The sequence below is a fragment of the Pygoscelis adeliae genome, unplaced genomic scaffold, assembly GCF_000699105.1.
Source record: "Pygoscelis adeliae isolate BGI_AS28 unplaced genomic scaffold, ASM69910v1 Scaffold286, whole genome shotgun sequence".
Taxonomy (NCBI): Eukaryota; Metazoa; Chordata; class Aves; order Sphenisciformes; family Spheniscidae; genus Pygoscelis; species Pygoscelis adeliae.
In genome coordinates this window covers 7,526,404-7,548,162 of record NW_008825076.1, presented here as the reverse complement: position 1 = coordinate 7,548,162, position 21,759 = coordinate 7,526,404, and the positions used below count along the sequence as shown (strand labels likewise).

At 36.8% G+C, this 21,759-nt stretch overlaps 1 protein-coding gene across 1 annotated transcript in view; it reads left to right on the top strand.

The window, feature by feature from the left end:
• The window catches only part of TAF4 (TAF4 RNA polymerase II, TATA box binding protein (TBP)-associated factor, 135kDa), a 37,989-nt gene that overhangs the window by 10,377 nt on the left and 5,853 nt on the right, over positions 1-21,759 (top strand). The window contains exons 3-13 of the mRNA XM_009326793.1: positions 9,646-9,812; positions 10,333-10,452; positions 12,209-12,328; positions 13,163-13,285; positions 14,317-14,406; positions 15,510-15,761; positions 17,244-17,388; positions 17,757-17,871; positions 18,512-18,681; positions 19,261-19,391; positions 20,035-20,160. Of these exons, the coding sequence (XP_009325068.1) occupies positions 9,646-9,812; positions 10,333-10,452; positions 12,209-12,328; positions 13,163-13,285; positions 14,317-14,406; positions 15,510-15,761; positions 17,244-17,388; positions 17,757-17,871; positions 18,512-18,681; positions 19,261-19,391; positions 20,035-20,160 (1,559 nt within the window). The remainder of the gene's footprint in view (positions 1-9,645; positions 9,813-10,332; positions 10,453-12,208; positions 12,329-13,162; positions 13,286-14,316; positions 14,407-15,509; positions 15,762-17,243; positions 17,389-17,756; positions 17,872-18,511; positions 18,682-19,260; positions 19,392-20,034; positions 20,161-21,759) is intronic.

Here is a 21,759-nt window from a genome sequence, read left to right as displayed (position 1 = left end):
CAGGCTGTAATTAAACAGGTGTAAAGGCTGTGTGATCGCTCATATTTCAAATTAGATGAGGCTTTTTTTTTTTTAATTGAGACCATGGACATATGAATAGAGCAAATTATTTTTATTTATTTATTTAACCTCTTAGGACAGTTTTACCTCAGTTTAATCTGGAAACTTTTACCCCAGTTCTATTCTGTGGTAATTTCCTTCCAGAAATGCTGGCTGTGTTCTGGAGGTACGGGTGTCTCAAGGAACCGAGAGACAAGTATTTACCACAAAGCCTCCTGTCTTGGAGTAATTTTCTTCAGGTGTCTTTAGCGTAATATTTAATGTAAACTGAAATAATTGTCCTTGAAGCCTTATTTATGCCTTTAACTAAGGGTTTTTTAAATATAGAATATTTTTGGTGAGAGCAAAACCTTGATTATCATCACTATATAATGGTATAGATTATCAATATCAAGAAAGAGGTCATAATCATAAGGAATTGGTACAGCTGAGTCCTGTTTCTGCAGTGAGATCTGTATAGGCAGAGTTCAGCACCTCAGTAGAGCTGTCTTAAGGCGCTTTACAAATGTAGATAATCTTTGGCTCTGTAACTGCTGTCAGGCTAGAAATAACACTTTAAAAAACGTGAATTTCTGTACTTGTATTACCACTGATCAGAAAATTACATTTTGAACATAAAAGGCTGATTCTCAGCAAAGTGCATAAATAGGTTATAAATCCTTTTACCCAGGGACAGTCCTTTTACTGTGTATTTGTACAGGATTTAGTGCATGGTTCGACTCAGTTGCCAACCTCTTTTTGTGGGATATTGATAAAAATTGAGTAACTACTTGTAAGTGTAGAACTCTGTTTATAAATTAGAACTGTAAATTATAAACACCATGCATCTTTTAATTTTGATGCTTTTTTCCTTAAAATGCATTACTAAAATATTTTTTTCAGTAACACATTGTAACCAGTACCTAGACAACTAGTAACGTAAAACTTGCATTAGTATATGATGTTATTCTAAACGGCAAGCATGACTGTTCTAAGGTTTGTATTGAATCAAGTAAGTCTCTCTAGTAAAAATGGTCTAACTTATCATTATAATTTGATTAATATATGCTTCTGAGAGTAGTTGAACTGTTAAAAGCCATCACAGTACTGTTGAACAGAATAAAGCGCATGCTGGATAGACTCTGTACAGACACCCAGTATAGATTCACTTGAAAAATGTGTGCTCTAGATATCAGAGTATAAACAAAAATGAAGCAATGAGGTGTGGTGCCATGCTCTAGTCTTTCTTAAATGGTTTGAGGGGGCAGCAAGGCTGTAGTAAGCTGTCTTGACACCTTCTTTCAGTTTATTAATCAAATACTTCTGTAAGGGAGGGTTAGATTTAGTGCCTCTCTCAGAATGTAGTAACATCAGGTGCATTCAGCTAAGTGGTGGTGTGGCAAGTGGGACCAGTTGTACTCACATGAGTCAGAAGTACCAACTCCAAGGAGTAGCACTGAGGAATTGCAGCATCTGTGGCAAAAGAGTCAACGAAGGTGACCAGAAGAGTATTTGCTGAGGGATCGGTGGAGGAGGTTGGAAGAAGAGATCTGGAGTAGGAAGGCTGAAAGTGGCTAAACTGTGCAAAATTTTATAGAAAAGCAGGAGGAGCTGTTAGTTTTTAATAAACATATGTGCAGTAATGTTTGCAGTAGTATTAAGGGTGGATTGGAAGAAGAGGCAAGTGTTCATGCCATGAACTTCAACCTCTTACTTCCTTTCATTCTTCCTTTTTTCCAATGTATCATTTGGTTTTCTTTCCTTCCCTCTCCTCCATGGGGGAGGGGGAGAGAAGGCATTAATTATTTATAAATGTTAGTCATACCCAGTCATTAAGCTTAGTCATTACTCAGGACTGTGCATTTGATGGTTAGTAAAAATCAAAAGGAGACTTGATTTTGTTTAAAAGCTTTCTGAATTCAAGCTTACAGGTGTGAAAATACTTTTATTTCTGTGTTCAGACTAACTGAAAAAGCAGTGCTATTTAATAAACGTTGCTATCAGCCAAATGACATGTAATATCATGTCCATGCTTATAGTTTGTATTTGAACTCACAGGCATAGTGTTTGGCATATTCTCAAAGCAGAATAACTTCTGTGTCGGCAGTGAGAGAGTCATAAAATCGCAGGCTGTTTCTGCAGGAGGATTTGAAGGGAATGTTTCCACTGAGGCTGCCCCGGGTAGCTGTCAGTCGGTGGAATTGTCTAACGTTGGGTCTTCACAGCTCCAGGTGAAAAGGTAGCATCAGCAAAGGGTTTTGTCACTGCTAAAATTACAAAGGGTATATACCTAGAGTAGGGCATTCACAGTGGGGACAAATTAAAGAAATGCGTTTTTTAATGGGTTTTCATGTACTTAGTTGTTTTAGTGTGTTGCTTTTTGAAGGAAGATAATGTGGATTTAATGCATTACTCCTCATTAAGTACTTGTGTGCAGGCTGTGGTAAATGCAAAGTAGCTTGCCTGTTCCCAATTCATCAGGTGCTTGAACAGCGCTAATGTTGATATGCCTTGGTACAGGCAAACTGTTTGCCAGAAATGAAGACTAGTTGAGTTTTAAAATCTCCTATTTAGAATAACAGATCAAAAGAATTAGTGACACTTTATTTTGTGTCTTCTTTTCTCAAAAACAAATCCAATTTTGGTATAACTGCGTTGTTGTTTGATGTTAAGTATACTGAAATTAATGGCAGAGCTAAATCTGAATCACTTTGAGATCAATAATTAAAGTAATTGGTTTAGCTCTTGATAGTGTTTTTCTTAGTTCTTTTTGCATCAGACTAAAGACAGATTTGTGTGATGATTGGGTTGCAGTTTGACAGAGTGCTCTGGTGTTTTGGCTTTGTATGCTTGACTAGAAAGGAACGTTAACACACTTTCAAGGAATATAGCTTTCCAGAAAAGTCAAAATAGTTTCAAATCACATTGTTGTTGAAGCATTTGTCAATTGTTGCTATATAATAGGACATATTTCCCAGAACACTTCCAACACAGCTTTTCAACTGAGCAGGTAAGATTTTTTCCATATGGGATCACTGTTAAATACAGCGGCCTTTTGGCACTCCAGCATGACATTATTCCTTTAACTATATTCTTAAGGCTTGTGAATCAATACTTTACAAATGATTCACTTCTTCACTTTTTAGACAGTACAGTTGAGTTCTGTAGTTTGAAATTGAATTCATGCATAGTAAGAGTAAGCAAAAGCTTTTACTATGAAGTTGAGTCTCTTTTTGTCTTTTGACTCTTTAGTAAGAAAAAACAAAAGCAGTTTTTCGTAATGTGAACTTGTGTACTTGGTCTGTACAAAATATGTTTTCTGTGCACTACAGTCAGGATGATTTTTGAGATGTTGGCAATAAGGTAAATCAGCTGTTCAAGAATTAGTATTTCACAGACCGTAACCATTAGTTATGATCTGTGATCTGTGTGTGCAGATTGGGTACGTGGGGGGAGTGATGATAGGCAAATGAAGTGGAGTGCTGTAGTAAACTAATGCTGTATCAAAACTTTTAGGCATTGTACCTGGGTAAAATTTGACTTTATTCCAGAGTGACATAAGTTGAAAAGTGAAAGGTGTGATGTGCTTTTGCAGCTCTGTAGGAAGTTCTTGTCCAAAAGTCTGTGCCATGCCAATCTTCATTATGGTGTAAAGTTTAGTGCCTGTCAGGAAAGACTCTAAGTGTTTTGTATTAGAGGTGCTCTGAAGCAACACCTGACAGTCATGTTTTTTCATGCCAAGTTGTAGCTCACCTTAAGCACAATGGGAGCTGAATGTTTAACAGGCACCTTTAAGATGTGTTCGGCATAGCGTGCACTGTGTGCTCTCAATACAACTGTGTGCAGAACCTCAGCATTCATTGCTTTAGGGTGCCCATTACTCTGAAACAAGATGTGAGGGAATCTGGTACAGTATCTCAGGTTGCTCCAGTGTGCTGGACAGCTCTACCACCGCCTGGCAATTTTATGACCTGTAGACCTGCAACTCAGCAGGGAACGTATCTACTACTAACTCATGTTTGTACAGGCTGACCTCATCCGTGCCAGTGCAGTGCAAACACTTCTGGAGCAGGTGAGGTCACAGGTAGTGGTGGGTTCATTTTCAGCTACTTGGTTTCCAGGAGCTGATACCTGCACTGTCTAGACTTCTCCATAAGCACTATGGTTATCCTTGTGGAGCTAAGACACCTTTATAGAAATCACAAACCAACCACGTTTATTCATGAAACTCAAGAGCCTGGATTGCTGACGGTGTCAAAGTCTGGCAAGAAAGTTCAAGTTAAAGTTTTTTCCGGATTTGTTGTGCAGCACAGATCACCTGAGGTTCTAAGCACCTAAACTAAGACAGTGCATCTAATGTGGTGGTGCACATCTCTTATCAGGTACAAAATAATGTGTCTTCAATAACATCTAATCCACAGCTGTGTTGCCATTTAAATTCCTGTGCTGTTCATCTTGATTTGTAATCACTGTTTCTCATGAGTTGGTGTATAGGTTGCCCTTCATGAGCTGCTACACATCTGCTGGTTTACTACAGATGCTCTTCTTTGATGTGTGTAAATAATTCTAAATCTGCTGAAAGTTGTCTTGTGTTAGGGAAGATTCCCTTAATTACCCAGATTTTCATGGAGCTGCAGTGGACTAGTAGACTTTGTTAGGTTCTTCCCTCTTTTCCTGGCCTTTCATTCCTATAGAGTGAGAACTTTTCCAGGCGGGTCAGTTACCGTAAGAGGAGGGATGGTGGATCGTTGGACAGTGGTGATGTCGGTACCAGGTTATCATTTCCTTTTCTGCAATAAGTGACCCTATCATATACATCACTTCTGCTGAAAGTTCTTCCTGTAATTTGCATAGGCAGCTATCCTTTTCTCCAGCTGTTTCTCCAGTATTCTTCTAGCTTTTTTGTATTGGGAAAATCTTTGTCCTTTTATAAAGGTTTTGTCATTCCAGGGTCTCGGTATAGTCTGATCCAATCATCTACAGAGCATTGACTCATCCCCTTTGCTTTATATGGTTTTTGTGGTGTGTATGATATCAACTTGCATAACCTTACAGACACGTGCTTTCCTTTTTGTTGCAACAGAATCTCTTCTGACAATACAGAAGGGATACTATTATAAAGCTTTCTTCTGCTAATATGGCACAGTCCGCTTATGATTACTGTCAGATTTTTTTGCCATGTCAAATGTTTGCAACATCTTGCCACAAATGAGTATGTGCTTGAGAGCTTAAGGCGCAAACTGCTTTGACGTTAAGATAACCTCTTAGTGAACTTTCCTGGCAAATCTAGTTAGGATTTGAAGATTTGTGAGATGTCGGTTGACTTTATGATCAATAACCCTGTTTTCTAGAGATGTTTGTAAGGACTTCCATTTCCTACACCAGAAGCATCAATCCTCTAGTTACTCTTTCAGGATTGGACGTTCTTTCTGAACATCAGCATATGTGTGTATTAAAGGTGATTCTTTGCTGCCTAGCAGCTCTCCCTGATCCTAACTGTTTTTTCTCTGGAAATAAAGTTCAGTTACTTTTTTACTTTAAGAAGTAAGAATTTTTTGCATGTTTGCATTTATAATAGTGAATATGATTTTAGAGTACACGTGATCAGACTTTCTAGGAAAAATAAGGCAGGGAGATATTTAAAATGGCCAAGTTTTATTGTCACTTTTTTCTAATCGAACATTTCCATTGGTCTTTATAAGCTGTATGGACTCAAACAGCAATTCATCCATTTGTGCAACAAAAATCTGGATGGTAAACTTGAAACAGATATTTTTCATCCTTACTTTAAATATGTTGCTGAATTTAATTAGAGAAGTGAGATACCTTGGTACAATTCTAGTTGTCTTCTGGTACCTGGTAGTCATTTCTGATCTGGTTCATACAGCATTTGCACCCTTATGCATTGGAGTTTGAGATTATGATACTTATCTGTATTTAAATATTTAAGATACAAGTTTTGGAACATAAGAGAAAGAAATGTTTGGTTTTTTCTACACGTGGCTGTCAGCCCCTCCTTTTTTCCATGTCAACAAATGAATCAACTGAGAGATAGTTGGTGTACGTATGGAGGGGGGGGGCTGTTATAGTCCTACACTGACTTTGTTTAGAAGCGGGAAATCAATGGGGCTTTCTTTTTAATTCTTAATCAAGTTAGCTCCAGTGAGTTTTCTGAACTTCACGGAAAATCCACTTAATGCCAGCTTGGGTATAGTTTTGGGTTAGTGAGTTTCTTTTTTTGCTAATTGGGTTGGAAAAGACACTGTAGTTGGGCTGGGGGAGAGAAGCAGAGAGAGCAGCTCCATCTCCCTTTTTAAAGAAGTCTCAAGGCTGGAGAGGTGTTAAGTGTTCAGTCAAAAATTACTTGCCCGCGCACTGTATTACTGGTGAAAGTCTGCACAGAAATTTCAATAACAAAGTTTATCACGATCTGAGTTTTTACACTTTTTCTGAAATCACCCATATACTAACAAGATATAATTTCAAGCAGGTAAAATGTCTTATATCATCATACCATGATTAAAGTTTATGCAAGACAAGTCTGATGTTTGTAATTGTCTTTATGTTCATATATAGCCCACTAGTGTGCATAGCAATTTATCTATCAGTAGTAGATGCTAACTTAAAGACATGTTAGAAACTGTACAAATTGAAAATAACTGTGTATCAAATATGAATGCAGTATAAAAGAACTATTTAAATAGGGACAGATACGAATGTAGCTTTGTATGAATTACTTCTTTATTATGACTTCAATACTTGAGGGAAGGTTCAGACTTCCCATAGTTAGAAATCTAGCAGGATAGTGCTTAGAGTCAGGGTTTGAATTACAAATGATTGTTTTGTCTGTCTGCTGCTAAAAATTGAACTTTCTTGATATGTTTTCTAAAGCTCACATTAATATGCTTTTCAACTGTCTGTTTCAGCAGTTGTGCTATGTTAATGTGTAGGCATGTTCTAATTTTGCATGTAGCTCAGGGAGAATATTTCATTGTTCAGATACTGTGCTTGCTCTTCAGGGGTAGTCAACCTTCATTTTGTGGTTATCTCCCTTCTTTTCTCTCTTTTCTCATTCATGTTTTGAGGAATAAAACAATGAGTTGACGCTACTGGTGTCCCAAGGGGTGGTTGTGCTGTTGCGGGATACTAATGCATAGTGCAGACCCATTCTAGAGCCTGATGTGTGTATTGAGCTGGAGACTGGAACGGGTAGCATAGAGCTGTCGGTGTCTGATGCTATAAAGGTTCTCATATGCAGGTGAGCTGCTTTGGGTTGGCAGCGTCAAATAACTTCAGTCACTTTTGCACTGAGAGAGAAGTTTAGAAAACAAACACCCACTGCCCCCAACCCCAAAACTAGAGTTAGTATCTCTTATGTTGCTTCTGGAAGGAAAAAATATGTAACTAAAGAATTTGGATGGTACATGAGTCTTAGAATACCCTAGGAAACCCCAAAAATGGTGAACTTGAAGAAAAAAGTTTCTTATGGGATGTCAGTATAATTCTGTGACATTTAAGGGCTTCTGAAGGCACAGGCATATATAGTTGCATTGGGCCTTTTCAATTGCTAGAAACTAAATGGTAATCAACAAGCCTTAATATGTGACGTTGACTTGAAAATAGTCCTCTAATCAGACTTCCACTGTACTGATGTTTTCAGTTATAATAATATTGAAGATTTCCACTGATTCAGTGTTTAGCTTCTTCAGCTGATTATTATGAGGGATGACAAAAATGGGCAACATGAGTTCATTTCCCAAGATTTTATGTTTGCACATTGGAAGAGGATGCCAAGTTCTGTTTGTGCAGGAATGAGCTTGATGTAGTAGCAGGTCACTCTAGTCTTTAAAATGTTGAATTGCTCCGTTTTTGGTCAGTAGTCCCCCTCCCCATAGCATGAGGCTGATGGTGAGAAAGTAGTGATGGTTCTAATGAGCAGCTGACAGGATCAAGCTCTGTATTCACTATTGAGGTTTTTAAATTTCTTGTAAGCTGTGGTGGTGGTGTATGGCTTTTCCATTTTAATGAAAATGCCTTCTCCCTACATAAGTTATAGGAGAAAAGACTTTTCTTTTTGGGATGGCTTGGAAAATGTTTTTTTGGACTTGACAGCTAAACTAAGAGTATTTATTTCTACAATCTGCAAGATTATAAATAAGCTTTCCCTTTCCTCCTTTCCTACAGAAAAACAGTTTGAGAATATTTTTTTCTAGATATAACTCTTGTCCATAGCACATTGCGGTCCCACCTTAACACTGTTATAAAGTCACGATGGAAAGTCACCTTTTTGATGTAAACTAGTTTAACGTCTCTGTGTGACTCTGCTTCATTAGAAGAGAGTTAATGTAGAGAATGTAAGGAAAAAATTAGGGGCAAATCAGCTAATATAATCTGGTTTTCTTTTGAACTAATTTTTGTAGAAATCAGTAAATGGATTTTTGCAGTTTAACACTAATTTTCAAACAGTCCAAGAAAACTGTTTAAGGTGTTGTTTATAAACATTTCAGCACTTCATCTGAATAGAAAAGCAAATAAAAGCTTGATTCTTTTGAAGTAGTCATGCTCTGAGATGGCATAGACCAGATCTCCAGGTATTGTTGGGGAGCGTGTATAGGCTTCTTATTCACTGAACAACACTTAAGAAAAACTTTCTGGTTTCAGTAGTGCCTCCTGGTTTTCATGGTGAAGTTCCCTCCTGTAGTTTGTTGCTCAGAAAGGCTAACTAATTTTGAGTGCCCAGTTTGTTTCCTTAGGTGGCTTTTTCAGAGCTGATGAGGTCCTGAGGCTCTCATGAACTGACTACTGAGGCATGCTGAATGAATGAGCTCTTGAAAAACAGTTCATGTTGTCCAGATCCTGTTTGTGCCTTCAAGAAAGAGAGACTATCATCTGAAAATCTGCCTGTTAAAATCTGGTTCCCTATAGCTACCCACCCAGTGGGGTTAAGTGTATTGAACTGAGTGACTGAGCAGGGAATGACTGCCTAATTTCCCTCTCCATTCTATTTTTCTTTTGGGGTGTAACATGGCACAATGCAGTCTGTTGCAGATGCACATGAGAAAGATTATGATTTTATAGCCACTTTCATTACTAAATTTGTTATGGGAAATTAATTTAGAACTTAGACAATTGTGTTCTTGTTGATGGTAGAACCTATGTTTGATTTTATTCCCCCCCACCCCCGCCTTAAAGAAAAACTAACAGGAATCTTGCCTAATGACAAGATTTTCTTTTATTTGCAGTGTTTCATAAAACATATTTCTTAGTAAAGAGCAGGTAGGATTTTTTACATGATTGCTAATTTTAACCTCTAGTCACATGGAATTTTTTGGTTGGGGCAAATACGACTCATTGTGTGTTCTGAGGCGTGCCATATGAGCATTTTGATAGAGAAAGAGTATTTCTGCAATTAAGGTATTCTATACAAAATGTGATAATGCAGCTAGGTATTTTGCTTTTATTCTAAACCACTTTTGTTAGCCGTGTAGTCCTTCAACAGTACATTAATTCCATATGTGTCCAACTTGGATTAAAAAAACCTGAAAAAATATGTTATTTTGTATTGAAAAGGATGTGTGTTTTCTTGACCAATTTCTTTTTTAACAGGCATGGTCCTTGTGCGTAGTGAGAATGGGCAGTTGCTGATGATCCCTCAACAAGCCTTGGCGCAGATGCAAGCACAGGCACACGCCCAGTCTCAGCCTCAAAATACTATGACTCCTCGTCCTGCTACACCTACCAGTGCTCCTCCAGTGCAGATATCGACAGTGCAGGTTAGTTCAGTAATTTGTAGTGTTAAAAACTGTAAGATTTTTTTTCCTGTGAAGAATACACCAGAAAGTAAGGTATGATGTTAGTGACTTGAAGAAACCATTGATCAACCTGATGCTATACAGGCTCTTCCACGTGGCATAGGCATTGCGTTTTGTTCCTAATTCTGTTACAGTTTGGCTGTTACTCATCAAAAATATTTTCACCTAGCTGAATGGCATGAAGTTTAAAACTGTTTAATATAAACACCATTCAAGACCATGTATGGTTAATGTGTGGAACTCTTTTCCCCAAAGAATCATTGTAAGACTAAAAAAAAAAAGTGGATATGGGTATATGTATACTGAGATCATCACAGTGCATTAAGTTAAGACTAAAAGTCCTTCTCACAGTTTTATAGTGGTCCAGATGCGTTCTTTTGTACCTGTAGCAATGGCAACTACCCAGAGACAAAACACTAGATAAGGTAGATTATATTTAAATATAGGATCTAATGTGTTTGGTTTTTTTGCTCTTCCCCAGGCTCCAGGAACGCCTATTATTGCACGACAGGTGACACCAACTACTATTATCAAGCAAGTGTCTCAGGCTCAAACAACAGTGCAACCCACAACAACGCTACAGCGTCCTCCTGTTGTGCAAGTGAGTTTGTAGAAAAGTAATGTATATGTGGGATACATCAGTTGTTAAGATAAGCTGAAAACCTGCTTTAGACTGCCAGAAATACAGGAAATGTAATTGCTAAGTGCATTTAGCAATTGCTAAATGTATTTTGGATTATCCTTTCTAAAACATTTGCAGATCTCAAATTACTTTATATTTTGGATGTATATGTATAATTTTTTTATATGTATATTATTATTATTTCATATTATACCTATATGCATATATATTTAAAGGTATCCTTAGTTTGTATAATCACAGAACTAACTAAAACAAAATGCCTTTATGCTTTCTGCTTCAAGAAAGTGACACCAATTCCCTTTGGATTTGGAGCTGTGATGTTATTCCTGTGATGGATCTGTAGTCCTCTGAATTCTGCAGCAAAATTTACAATTACAAAAAAAGACTGCACTGGTAGCCTTCTCTTTCACAAGCCTTCTCCCTCTTACACGAGTCCCTGCTTTGATCTATGTACTTAGGGAGATTCTGATAACTCAAGGATAAATAGTGGTGTCTTAGTATGTGGGCACTCTTCTAATAGCCTGGCCTGTATTAATGATAGGCTTTCTTGTAGATTTGTTGGTGTTTTTGAGGGGTGGTGGTGTGAGTTTAAAACACAGTGCAAAAGTGTGAAATTCTCCACATGACTTCTAGGCAACAGTGATAGAATATGATTGCTGTTGCCTAATCTGTGTTATTGTGCTTTCTTCATCCTTTGAGTAGACAGGATTAGAGAGTTTTAATTTAAAACATGCAGGTTTTGCTCTACATCCAGTTAACCTTTTTCCCCTCAGAGCGCCTTTGCCTATGCCAGTGATCTTTTCAGATCTAAGAGTTAATTTACCTAACTGAGTCTCCTTAATTTGCACTGCTGTTATACTGGACAAAAAAAAATCATTCCATCTGTGTATTCTTTGCTGTAATGAGTATACCATGGACTTAATTTATCCTCATTTCAAAAAATGAGACAAATTAAATCCTTGTCTCCTTTTCTGTCTCCCAAAATACCAGTGAAGGTTAGCTTTGGCATCACTGCAGCCTCTTTTCTTGTGCATCTTTATATAAAGAGCAAGTTTACAAATGATTTGTTAAAATTCTGAGAGCTAGCTTTAGCTTGGTAAGAATTACTATCTCTGACTGGGTTGTCATTAGTAATTAGACTGTGTTGGAAGTCCATGAATGAACTGCGTACGTGAAAAGTTCTTGTTTACGATGTTGATTCTTTAAAGGTAGTATTCCTGCTTTGAATTACCAGCTTGTCTACAAAACTAGAAAAATGTTTTGTGCCGTTGTTCATCAAAAAGACCTAGATATAAGACCTGAGCTTTTGTGTCCGTTGTGCCTTTTTAGAAATTCCTCCCTTTGAAAGTGGCATTTGAGGGAACAGGCAAAAAAAGCTATCGCATTCACAGAAATTTAGCACTCATTTTAATTGTGTTTTGAAACCACAGTGTATGAGGGTATGTTTGTGGTAATATTTTGCCATTTTATCCAGTAACCAAAAATCGTGCAATTCTTAATCAACTTTTAGGATTTCAGTTTTGAATGTGTAGTGTTTTGTGCCATCTGGTGGCTCTTTCTTTCCACTGCAACAGATGGCAGATTAGTAACTTCTTTTTATAGTAGCTGTGAAAGATGTTCTACTGTCCTGTGGCTCAGTTTCTGTTTGATGGTTCAGGAAAACAGATTTTACTATGTTCCAAGTAAAATAATCTTATGTTTATATTCTCTGCAGCCTCAGATTGTTCTGGGTGGTACTGCACAAACAACTACGTTGGGGACAGCAACAGCTGTACAAACTGGAACTCCTCAGAGAACAGTGCAAGGAACAACTGCAACCTCCACTGCTGCCACAGTAAGATACTGAGTGCTTTTAGAATCTTTTTTTGGTCATTCACATAACTAGTGTGTATGTGATGTTTGGTACATATATGTATGCGTGTATATGTATACACGCACCCTGTGTGCGTGTATGTATATACATACTTATATATATACACACACCTAAACACAGATCGGAGTAGAGAGTAGTAAAGATGCAGGAGTTCTGTGAACTATTGGTCTTGAAAAGGTAAACTTTTAGTAGAACCATATAATTTACAAAGTGTGAACACAGGTCACTTGAATTTTGATGGCTGTCAAAGTATTAATCTTGATTTCTGTAACAGTTTGTAAAGCACTCCTCTTTTTTTTTAAAATGTATTAGCTGTATCTTATAGAAAAGTGAATTGTTCAGTACTGCAGAGTAGAATCAGTATGAGAAGGGATAAGAAGTTGGCACTGACTCATCCAAGATGCGTGTTTCCAGGACTGCACAACAGGGAGAATCTGTGCACTATGCTATGCACTGGGAAGCAGGAGCTTTGCTATTTGTTGTCCTGCTAAAACGTGTATTTTCCCATACGTAGTGTGCCATTCTTAAAATACTTGGTGTTTCCTAACTTCATTAAGAATCATAATTTATTAAATTTTGATAACAAAAATGTACAATACATATGTATGAAGCAAAATAATAATTTCAGTCTGATTATGTCTTAAGCGGTGAGGGACACGAATCTATAAATAACATTCTGCAGTGATGAACTGAAGGACTTCATTTCTCAGAGTATATCGTCAGATCATGTATTAAAAAGAGTTTATCTTCCCTTCTCTGACTGTTTCCCTTCTACCCCTTCTCCTCCCGTAACAGGAAACTATGGAAAATGTGAAGAAATGCAAAAACTTTCTGTCCACATTAATAAAACTGGCATCATCTGGAAAACAGTCTTCAGAGACTGCGGCTAACGTGAAAGAATTGGTACAGAACCTGCTGGTAAGAAAAGTTCATTAACAGTTTTAAGAAACAGCATCTGGGCAAATTTAGACTCAAATGGAGGGGGTTTTTTTGGAGAGGAGGGAGATTATAAAATCTGAGATAAATCAAATTGAAACTCCACTTCTTCTGAATTAAAATATATGCATAAATTTTCCTTCAAGCTTGTAAATGAGACATTTCATGCATGAGAACGTGAGTTAAATTGAGGTGCAAGTAATCTAAATGGTGATTTTAAATTCTACATTTTTTATTGATAAAACAGTGAATAAAAAAAAAAGATGAATTATGTTCTTGAGGGAAGACACTACAGCTAGTGCAGTAGCTGAGTGTAGGAAATCACAACAAGTTTTTACAAAAAAAATAATATTATCTGAAGCTAATGTAAAAGCTTGACATACTTAATATTTATAGAATGAGTACTAGTATTGCTTAGCCTAGTTGTTAGCAACCTTTAAGTTAAGGTAGAGCTGCATATTCCAGTTGTTATCACATCATAACCAGAGGTTGTCACAAGACCAAAATTCGAAGTATATCTTCCCATGAGGGATATTCATTTAGCTTTGTGAGAGACATCTGCCTTTTGAGCATGTGATGGGTACAACTTTAGTTATTTGAAATGGAGGAACTATAGTACTTCTGGAAAAGAGACCACCAGAGATGGGGCTGCCCGGCTGTTCTGAGTAATTGATAGGTGGCTGATTGCAGGTCGCATGAAGTATTCCTGTAGGTTCCACCTGGCTCTTTGATCTATAGATAGGACATTACAGGAATGGTGAGAACAACTGAAGATGTTTCTTAAAATTGACTGAAAGACAGGAAGAAGAAAAGGAAAGATGGGACTGTAGGTCTTACTAGTTGAAACTTGGAGTAAAATCAGTTACCACCATAAAGCTATTGATAACTAAAAATAGTGAGGGATGATAAAACCACTTATTTTCAATAAATTACGTCTTACATTTTTTTTGGTGTTGAATATCTGTAGAAGTTAATTTCTACAAGTTTGTTCATTTGGATTTTCTGTTTTGAAGGATGGAAAGATTGAAGCAGAAGACTTTACCAGTAGGCTGTACAGAGAACTTAATTCTTCACCTCAACCTTACCTTGTGCCTTTCCTGAAGGTAACTTGTGTTCACTAGTCCTTGTATATTTCTGTGCTTATGTATCAGCAGCAATGAACACAAGCACATCTTTTACCAGTATAGATGGAATTCCAAAATGGTGTAAATGGAAGTTTTAAGTGGTGCCTGGCTAGACTTTTGCTCCCTTAAAAAATATTTCTGCCTTTTTGTTCCAAGAGTTTGTTAGTATGATTCATTGGCACAGACAATAATGTAATAGTGTCACATCGTAGCTCTTTTGAGAAATCTGAAAAGTTTTTGTTCTATGACTTATAAGCAGTTTCTTTCCATGGCACCAAACCTATGAATTGATTTATTATCCTCTTTTTAGTCTTGGAAAGAAAACAAGGGATTGAATGATACAGAAAACTGTACCTTCTGGACAAACTCATATGCTTTTGCCTGTGCTGTATACCTGTCTGTATGGACAAACAGGAAATTTGTCACCTCTCAATGATAAATTCCATTTGTCATAAATTTCATAGTAATTGGACACATGTCAAAGTAATGTTTATTCCAAAACATTTATCATCTGAAAATCAGAGAAAGTACAACATCACTGTATGGTAAGAGTATAACTCTGCTTGACTAAGGTATGATTAAGGGATATAGTTGTAGGTGTGTGTTGACATTTCTGGGTTCTTAAATGCTCGTTCAACCTTGAGCTGTTCATGAAGACAAAAATTGTTACCATAGAAAACAACTAATGTAAGAATCTGGTAAAACACCTGTCTCTGTTGAGCTGTTCTGAAATCTTCACCGGTGTTCCAGTACGTCTTTTAAGCCATCACATGTTATAGCTTGATATGTATGTAGGAAAACAATCGAGGAAGGCAGCATGGGCTTGGATTGTTAAATACATACCAGGGGTTCCAGATGGGCTTGCATAACCCAGCTTCCACAACGAAAGGTACTGTCACTCTGTCTAGCTTTAAATGTGAAGTAGCATCTTATTTCTGTGTGCGCTATCATGTTTTCTCAGGTGCACGCAGACCGATACAATGGGCTGAAATGAAATGCTTTGCTTTTTACAATTAATGTTTTCCTGTGTGATCTAGGATTAAAATATTCAAGCAAAATTCTCCTTCCTTTCCTTTTTTCAGAGGAGTTTACCTGCCTTGAGACAGTTAACACCAGATTCTGCAGCTTTCATTCAACAAAGTCAACAGCAACAGCCAACAACGCAAGCAACGATAGCAACAATTCCATCTGCGGCTGTGCTTCTAAGCTCCTCAGTTCAGCGCACAGCAGGGAAGGCAACTGCAACTGTAACGAGTACTCTCCAACAACCTGTAATCAGCCTAACTCAGCCTACACAAGTTGGTGTTAGTAAACAAGGGCAGTCTACACCACTGGTATGTCAACTGAAGTGCATCATCTGTTATTGCACAGGGTTTTTTTGATAATACAGTGGCTTTTCTTCTTAAATTGGTGATTTAGCTCAATCGGAGATCTTTGACCTCTTTAGAGAAACTAGATACTAAGGAAAAAAAAGTATAATTTAAAATCCATTCTTGATTAAAGTACTATATTATTTCCTATTTTAGCATGAAATATTGGCAGATTGTCTCAATCACTGCATATCCATGAGAAAGCAGTGTTCTGGAGGATCTTTCATTCCTCATTTAAGTCTAACAACAGATTACCCCAAAAGAGGAGAGAGAATAGCTTTCTCAGGCCTGCACATAAACCAAATAAGAACAGTATAATGTACAGCACCTTTTTTTCCTCTTCTCATAGCAAAGCAGTGTCTGAGTGTAAGCTTTTTCTAGGATGTGTATTAATTAGTATACATTATTAAATTAACTAGGGGTTTTTTGCTTACTTCAGTGTTCCCTGTAGAACATTTGGCATTCATCTGAGCTGCTCTGTCCAGAAATTTTCATATAAAATGGAGAGATCTCTTTTGTCAATCCACAGATAGTTTTCACTTACCTTGAGAGAAAAACTAGTGATTATATTGGTCTTCCTGCCTTTCTAACCTAGGTATTATAGAACGAGATTAGGAACCTAGGGAAGGAATAAAAACTGAACATTGACTAATTAGTGCTGGATTTACAAGAAATTAATTTGGCCTTTAACTTAAATATATAAAATAGTAGCAAAAGTAGCAAAAGAAAGACTTGCAGAGTTATAGAAATGGAGCTTGCAAAATAGGCAGAGTTGGTAGATTTTTTTATAGTAGTTTGAAAGTAAGTTTCTGAAAACTAGTTGAGGCCAGAGGACAAGTTTGGATAAATAGCTCTGATTGGAGCATTGCGATGTAACCCTACTTTTATGAGTTCGCGTTCAGAAGCAGTATGGCTACAGTTGCCTGAGACTCAGTCTAACCTAACGATCCCATAGTACAAAGCTACACAGCTGTAGCTTATGCTGGTTCCAGATGAAAACAGCATATGTAGAACCAGCTGGATTATCTTTATCATGTCTCTATTATTTTTAGTTCTAGAGTTTGTTCAGGCAGATCCAGTTTGCCTCTGTATCTCTAATGTAGAAACCGCATGTAGAAAGTTTTAACTGGACCTTTGTGATTTTAGATGTTTGTTGTTTTGGTTTGGGTTTTTTTAATAGAAATACGTTTTTTTAATAGAAATACAAAAAAGAAATACGGATTTCTTTTTTGTATCACAGAAAGTGGAATATTAGTTTTCCTGTAAGGTATAAATTATCTAAAGAAACTTTTAAATACCTTAAAATGTGCTGATTCTAGATCAATGAACAGATGTGTTAAGATCACAACTTACACGTTGATTGTTAGGGTTTGTTCTTTGCACCTGATTCTTCACCTTAGTTATTTCTCAGTTTGTTTACAGTTCTTTTTTTCTTATTATTTGCAGGTTATCCAGCAGTCTCAAAAAGCAGGGGCATTGATAAGGCCTCCACAGGTAACGTTGACACAGACACCAATGGTAGCGTTGCGGCAACCACATAGTCGTATTATGCTCACTACTCCTCAAATTCAACTGAATCAACTTCAGACAGGTAAGAGGTCACGATACATGGTATATGCTATATTTGATAGCATTAACTGAAGTCTGGTTTATGAATGTCAGTTCTTAAGTGCCCTGCACCTGTATGAAGGCTGTTGTATTAGTGCTAAAATCTTCAGTGCATAGTGCCGTAGTGGCTGGGAATACACATATGTCAGGGCAGCATTTACAGTCAGAGAAATTGTTTGGGTACTGGAATTGTGTGGGAGGATCCTGTTTTAGATGGGTGTAATGCTGACAGAAACTATAGAGGTAAAGTCTTTGCACCAGACCTATTGCCATTACTACCCATGACTGGCTTGTGTATCTGAACTGTCATACAAATTTGATGGAGTACAAATCTTGTCTTTTGTTTTGCAGTACCTGTGGTAAAACCAGCAGTATTACCTGGAAACAAAGCTATTGCCACTGTTTCGACACAAGTAGCTGCTGCTCAGAAGAATAAACTGAAAGAACCTGGGGGAGGCTCTTTTAGGTGAGGAACCATATGCTTCTCTGTGCTTGTGCTGCCTGGGCAGCCTGCTGCACTCAGTCTGAACTCAGTGGGAACCTTTCTGTGTACTCCAGTGGTGCTGAATCAGGCTGGGTAAACTCGCAAGAACTAGAGCTGTATTTTCTGTGGGCAGGTTTGCTACTTTAATAATGACTCTAACAAACAGCTGTGGACATACTTGTGCCAGACTGGTTTTAGCATTTAGCTGGCACTAAGGATATATATCAAACCTCACAAACAATTCCTGCCTGGACAAGCAAATAGAATTCATTCCTTCACTCCTCCCAACTCTGCTCAGGTTATTCGGATGTACAGCCTGTCTTACAGTGATGAGTGCAGTTTATTATTGTTTTGTGGTAGTGATGTGTCTGGTGTTGAAACATTATGTAAGAAAGGATCATGAGAAAAAAGGAAGTACAAAACTGCAAAAATACTCTTAGTGCTCTTTGGAATCAAATTATGTTAGTTTTATTTTATTATATAACAATAGCAAATAAAATGCAAAGATGAAATAAAGTATTCAAGTTTACTGTGGAATTCATTATATGCAGCTGTAGTATTGTAGCAGTGTGTGCAGATAAACACTAAATGTTATGATTATAATGAGTTTTCCTTTCTTAAGGGATGATGATGACATTAATGATGTTGCATCAATGGCTGGAGTCAACCTGTCAGAAGAAAGTGCTCGGATATTGGCAACAAACTCTGAGCTAGTGGGCACATTAACAAGGTCCTGTAAAGATGAAACCTTCCTTTTCCCAGCACCTTTACAAAGAAGGATATTAGAAATAGGTATGTTAATTTTTCTTGAACTTTAATAAACAAATTTTACTAGTCTTGGGTTTAATTGAGGACATTTTCCATAGAAATTGATTTGAATAGTTTAAAGTTGCTGGAGTCAGTTATTTTGTATATTCTGATGCTTGTGGGCAATCATTCAGCTTATGAAAGTAGAATAGTGTTAAGGGATGGCAAACCTATAGAATTGCTTTGTAAAATGATGGCAATTTAACATCAAAATTACTGGACCTGGTTAAAATTCTGACTGTATAAGCTGATAAGGCGTAACAAAAATAACTACATTTGTTTTTTAAAAAATAAATCCAGAAACACTAGTTTAGAATTGATGGTAGAACAAAAAGCATTCTTCAGTTATATGTTATACTGTAGTATACAGCATTTATTAATAGATTGTAATTTTGTTAAGCTGATGTAAATTTTTCTATGCCATTTCCTGTTTAATGCTTGTCTGAGAAATACCTGAAAGCCTTATTTTGCAAACAGCATTTAAATTTCCGTGGCTGAGATTAGCTACACGTTTAGCTGTATTGTAAAATCATTTTTTACAACTGACTTCTGTCCTGATCATAGGTAAAAAACACGGAATAACAGAAATCCATCCTGATGTAGTTAGCTACGTATCACATGCTACACAACAAAGACTACAAAACCTCGTGGAAAAACTATCAGAGACTGCTCAACAAAAGAATATTTCTTACAAGGTAACTGTATTTAATTGCACAAATAAAATGGCAAAATTGCACAAATTCAGCAGGCTATCGTGTTGGTTGTAATGCGTGAGTTCACGTGTTCTTCATTCTGTGAAGTTAGGTTGTTTATTCTCTTTGACTGATTCGTCTTATATTAAGATATTAATACACATGGATGACTAGAACTCTTCAGCTTGCATATACAAAATGTTTTCAAAACAAATGCAGAGAAACTGTGCCCTCCCTTTTATTATGTCAAATGTTTAGAGTCTGAGTGATTGCACAATCAGATAGGCAGATAAAAGCACTTCTTGGAATTCTCAGGAGACTGCTATCTGACAGATGTGTGTTCTTAATAGATGCAAATGCCTAAACAGCATTGAAAAAACCCCACAGCTCTGTGAAATATGTTTGTGAGGTTAAAGCTGTGATGATATTAGTTTAGAAGTCAAAATCTGATGATTCATGGAATAGAACAAAATGCTTTTAAGAAATCTAGCTGGTTTGACTGGTGTAAATATACACTTGCTATTTGTTTGAAAAAGATAAAGTGAACATTTGAGCTTTAAATGTATACGTTCTTCTACAGTACAGTACAAGCTAACAGCTTTGTTTTTAAGAAATGTAATGAGAAACATATTTGCTGTGTTTTCAGGATGATGAAAGATACGAACAAGCAAGTGATGTTCGGGCACAGCTCAAGTTCTTTGAACAACTTGATCAAATAGAAAAGCAGCGTAAAGATGAACAAGAAAGGGAAATTTTAATGCGCGCAGCAAAGGCAAGTGGATTTCACACACATTTGCAAAGTGTCATCTTTGACGTCAAAACTGCAGAGTTTCTTTTCATTCTGAAGCACTTGCAACGAAGGGGAAGACTCTAATCTTGCAAGATGGAGCTTGATGAATATGTTCTTTAGTTAAAGCTCTGTTCTGCTTTTCATGGTAAAGCATGTGAGATAGCTTCTTTGCCAGTCTCATTGCATTTTCCCAAATTAAAGTAGGTCTTAAAACTTAGGTTTTGCACTTTGTATTGTGAAAAAGATGAATTTTATAGCTTGGTGATACTCTTAAATGGAATAGAGAGGTTACAGGTATTTTGGAGAGTAGAAATAGAATTCAGAAAGATTTTTACAAGTTGGAGAAATACAATAAACAGGAAGCAGTTGATGTAAGCACAAATGTAAGCATTAGACTTTGTGGTTTTACTCAATGACCCAAATATAGGATAGATATGACTAACTAGGCAGGAGCACTCTAGAAATAATTCACAAACAACCTAAGGTTTCTGTTGGGTTTGTGATCCGGTATGAGTTGATAATGTCAAAATCCAAGGTTTTTTTTACTGCAGTGTTCGCATGTAAGTTGTGAACTAACACCTTCATTTCAGCTGGTTCCTGTTAGACCTGAGCTGGAATACTTTATCCAGTCTGTGGGCCCTACACCAAGTAGACTTCAGAAGGAAAGCAATTTAAAGGTCTAGAAAATGTGGCCTATGAAGTAAATTTAGAGAGTAAGTCCACTTACTTCAGAAGATAAAAGACTGGGGTGAGACTTAAGTCTTCATGACTGTGTTTTACATATTCATATAATTACCTGTGTTTGCTGTGCCTGAAGTGCAGCAGGGAAGATATAGGTTAATCATTAGGAAAAGCTTGACATTTTAAGGGTACTTGAGCATTGAATTAAAAGAATTTATTTTGTCATTGGTTTACAGAATATATGGGATTAACAACAGTCAGGATTTGTTTGAATATAGTTAGTCTTGCCTTATGTGAGAGTATGGATGAAAGACTGTCTTGAAGTTCTTCCTGTTTTCTGTTTGTTGACTTCTTGGAAAAAACAAGAACCTAAGAGAATTGATATATTCGCAAAAAAAATAATTGGCAAATGTGTGTTAATACTATTAAGACAATAAAGTTTACAGAAATTATACGTTCTGTTACTTCTAAAAGTATGATACCTACAAGTAATTGTAGGTGCCTAAGTGAAATGGGCAACGGCTAACGTAAATGGTCCGTTGGTCAGTTAGTTGCAGTTTGTTCAAATGCAAGTCTGACTTGTATGTGTAGGTGCAGCAGGAAGGTATGTTCTTAGAAAGTGCATAGTAACACAGCAAGGGGAGGAATTTTTCCAAAAAGTACAGGTCTGATTCCTTTTTTCATATGCAAAGTGTGTGTATTTCAGTTCACAGATCTGTGTAATTTGTGTCTTGTAATGGTTTTGTTTAAGGCATAAATGCTTAGCTATTCCTTTGCTATTTTTAACAAAGCTGAAAAAGGGGATGCTTTTTCAAAAATAGATACTTGAAACTAAGAAATGGAAAACTGCTTTTAATTTCTAAAAATGATTTTCCTCTGTTGCTATCTCTGGGAGTGGTA